A 1675-nucleotide genomic window follows, 5' to 3' on the forward strand; every position below is an offset into this window, starting at 1 on the left:
GGCCCGCCCAGAAACCGATCCGCCGTCGGGGCGGTCCCGTCGCGGCCGGGGTGGGATCGCTTTCGGCGGGTGCTCCGGTCCACGGGGGGCCGGCACGCACGGTACCTGCGAGCCAAAACGGGGTTTAAAGGCAAATGTTGGTTGCATTTACTTTAAAAAAAAAAAAAATCCCCAACAGCCGTAAACACGTTCTTATTTTCTTTTGTAGCCAATGACAGTGATTTGTTAATGGAAGAAGGAATGGCATTCACAATAGGTTAGTAACTCTCTGCTGTTGTTTTCTGTTAAAAAGCACACACAGAAAAGCCCAGATCCGTACCATTTCTTTATTGGGATAGAGAAATACCCGTTGTAGATACGGGGATGTCTGAGACACTGACCCCTTAAGAACCAGATTAAAACAACATTTTTAAAAAGCTCATTAAGGAGCCAATCGAGTGAAGTAGCTTCCAAATTACAAGATTTAGAAAATGAAATGTTTCTTATAAACCTTATTAAATGACATATTTTCACGCACATTTTTGGCAAACTGGCACACTTGGGCTGTGGATGAGAAGGATGCGATTGGGCCCCCGAAGCCGCGGTTTGACTAGCGAGCTGCCCGGTGGCTCTTACGTCATTCGCTGCCTGCCAGAGCTGCTCTGTGGGTCTGGGGGCTGCAGCGCCGGGAGCCAGTCAGAGCCTCGCCCCCCAGCCTGAACGTGCTAAATACCAGTCATGGAGAGCTGTTGGGGGAAAAGCCCTCTTTCTCACTGTGTGGCTAAATGGCACAGCAATTAGAGGGAAAGAAGAAAATTGTTGTTTTGCTGATTTAATGAACATTTTAAGCCTGTTTTTAAAATTCAAGTATTTAAAACTATCTGCTGTTTTTAAGTGTGGTTAGTGCTTTGGTTATTATCCACAGGATCTTAATTAAAGCTTGATTAAAATTCCCCACTTTTACAAAAGAGGAGTGGGCAACTTCCTACCTTGGTATTTCGTCTTCCTCTTTAGTTCACGTTTTAGTGTTGCAAGGGAGTGTCAGCCCAGAGAGGACTGGACCTGTGCAGAAGGGGAACTAACTGCTGGGACACTCCTCTTGCTTGCTTGCTTCGCAGTCTCAAGTGCAACTAACTTTAGAAAACATTTTGTTCTTCTTGTTGCAGAGCCTATAATAATGGAAGGATCCCCTGAATTCCACATTCTGAAGGATAAATGGACTGCAGTTTCTGTAGACAATAAAAGGTGTCTGATTTTATTTTTTTGATCTTTGCTAAGCCGTGGAACTGATCACTGACAGGCAAAAAAACAAACCAAAACAAAACAAGCAAACAGGTGATTTTTACGGATGTGGTGGATGCATTTGCCCCCTAATAACTGCAAAATGTGCATTTCAGATCAGCGCAATTTGAACACACCATTGTGATTACCTCAGAGGGAGCAGAAGTCCTCTCTAAACTGGTGGAAGAAACCTAAAGATGGACCAAGGAGTGGAGGGACTCGCTGTGCTTCTGGTATTTCCAGCTTTACTCAGGACAGAGAAGAGGTTTCTGTAATGTCTGTGGGGAATTGGTGCTGCATAAGTTGCTGCAAGGGGCAGAAAAAGCAGCTTGAGGGGTCAGCTCTGAACATAGTCCTTTCTGTGTTTTACTTGGTGAGTATTTAATAAAAGTCCCTTGGCTTGTTTGTGACCCTG

The 1675-nt window shown here is 44.9% G+C and overlaps 1 protein-coding gene across 1 annotated transcript in view; it reads left to right on the top strand.

Annotated features, from left to right (window-relative positions):
• METAP1D (methionyl aminopeptidase type 1D (mitochondrial)) overlaps positions 1-1455 on the top strand; it is a 27506-nt gene extending 26051 nt beyond the window's left edge. The window contains exons 8-10 of the mRNA XM_009996308.1: positions 209-256; positions 1146-1224; positions 1377-1455. Coding sequence (XP_009994610.1) covers positions 209-256; positions 1146-1224; positions 1377-1455 — 206 coding nt within the window. The remainder of the gene's footprint in view (positions 1-208; positions 257-1145; positions 1225-1376) is intronic.
• The last annotated feature ends 220 nt before the right edge of the window (positions 1456-1675 follow it).

Source organism: Chaetura pelagica, unplaced genomic scaffold, assembly GCF_000747805.2.
Source record: "Chaetura pelagica isolate M959 unplaced genomic scaffold, ChaPel_1.0 scaffold3, whole genome shotgun sequence".
Taxonomy (NCBI): domain Eukaryota; kingdom Metazoa; phylum Chordata; class Aves; order Apodiformes; family Apodidae; genus Chaetura; species Chaetura pelagica.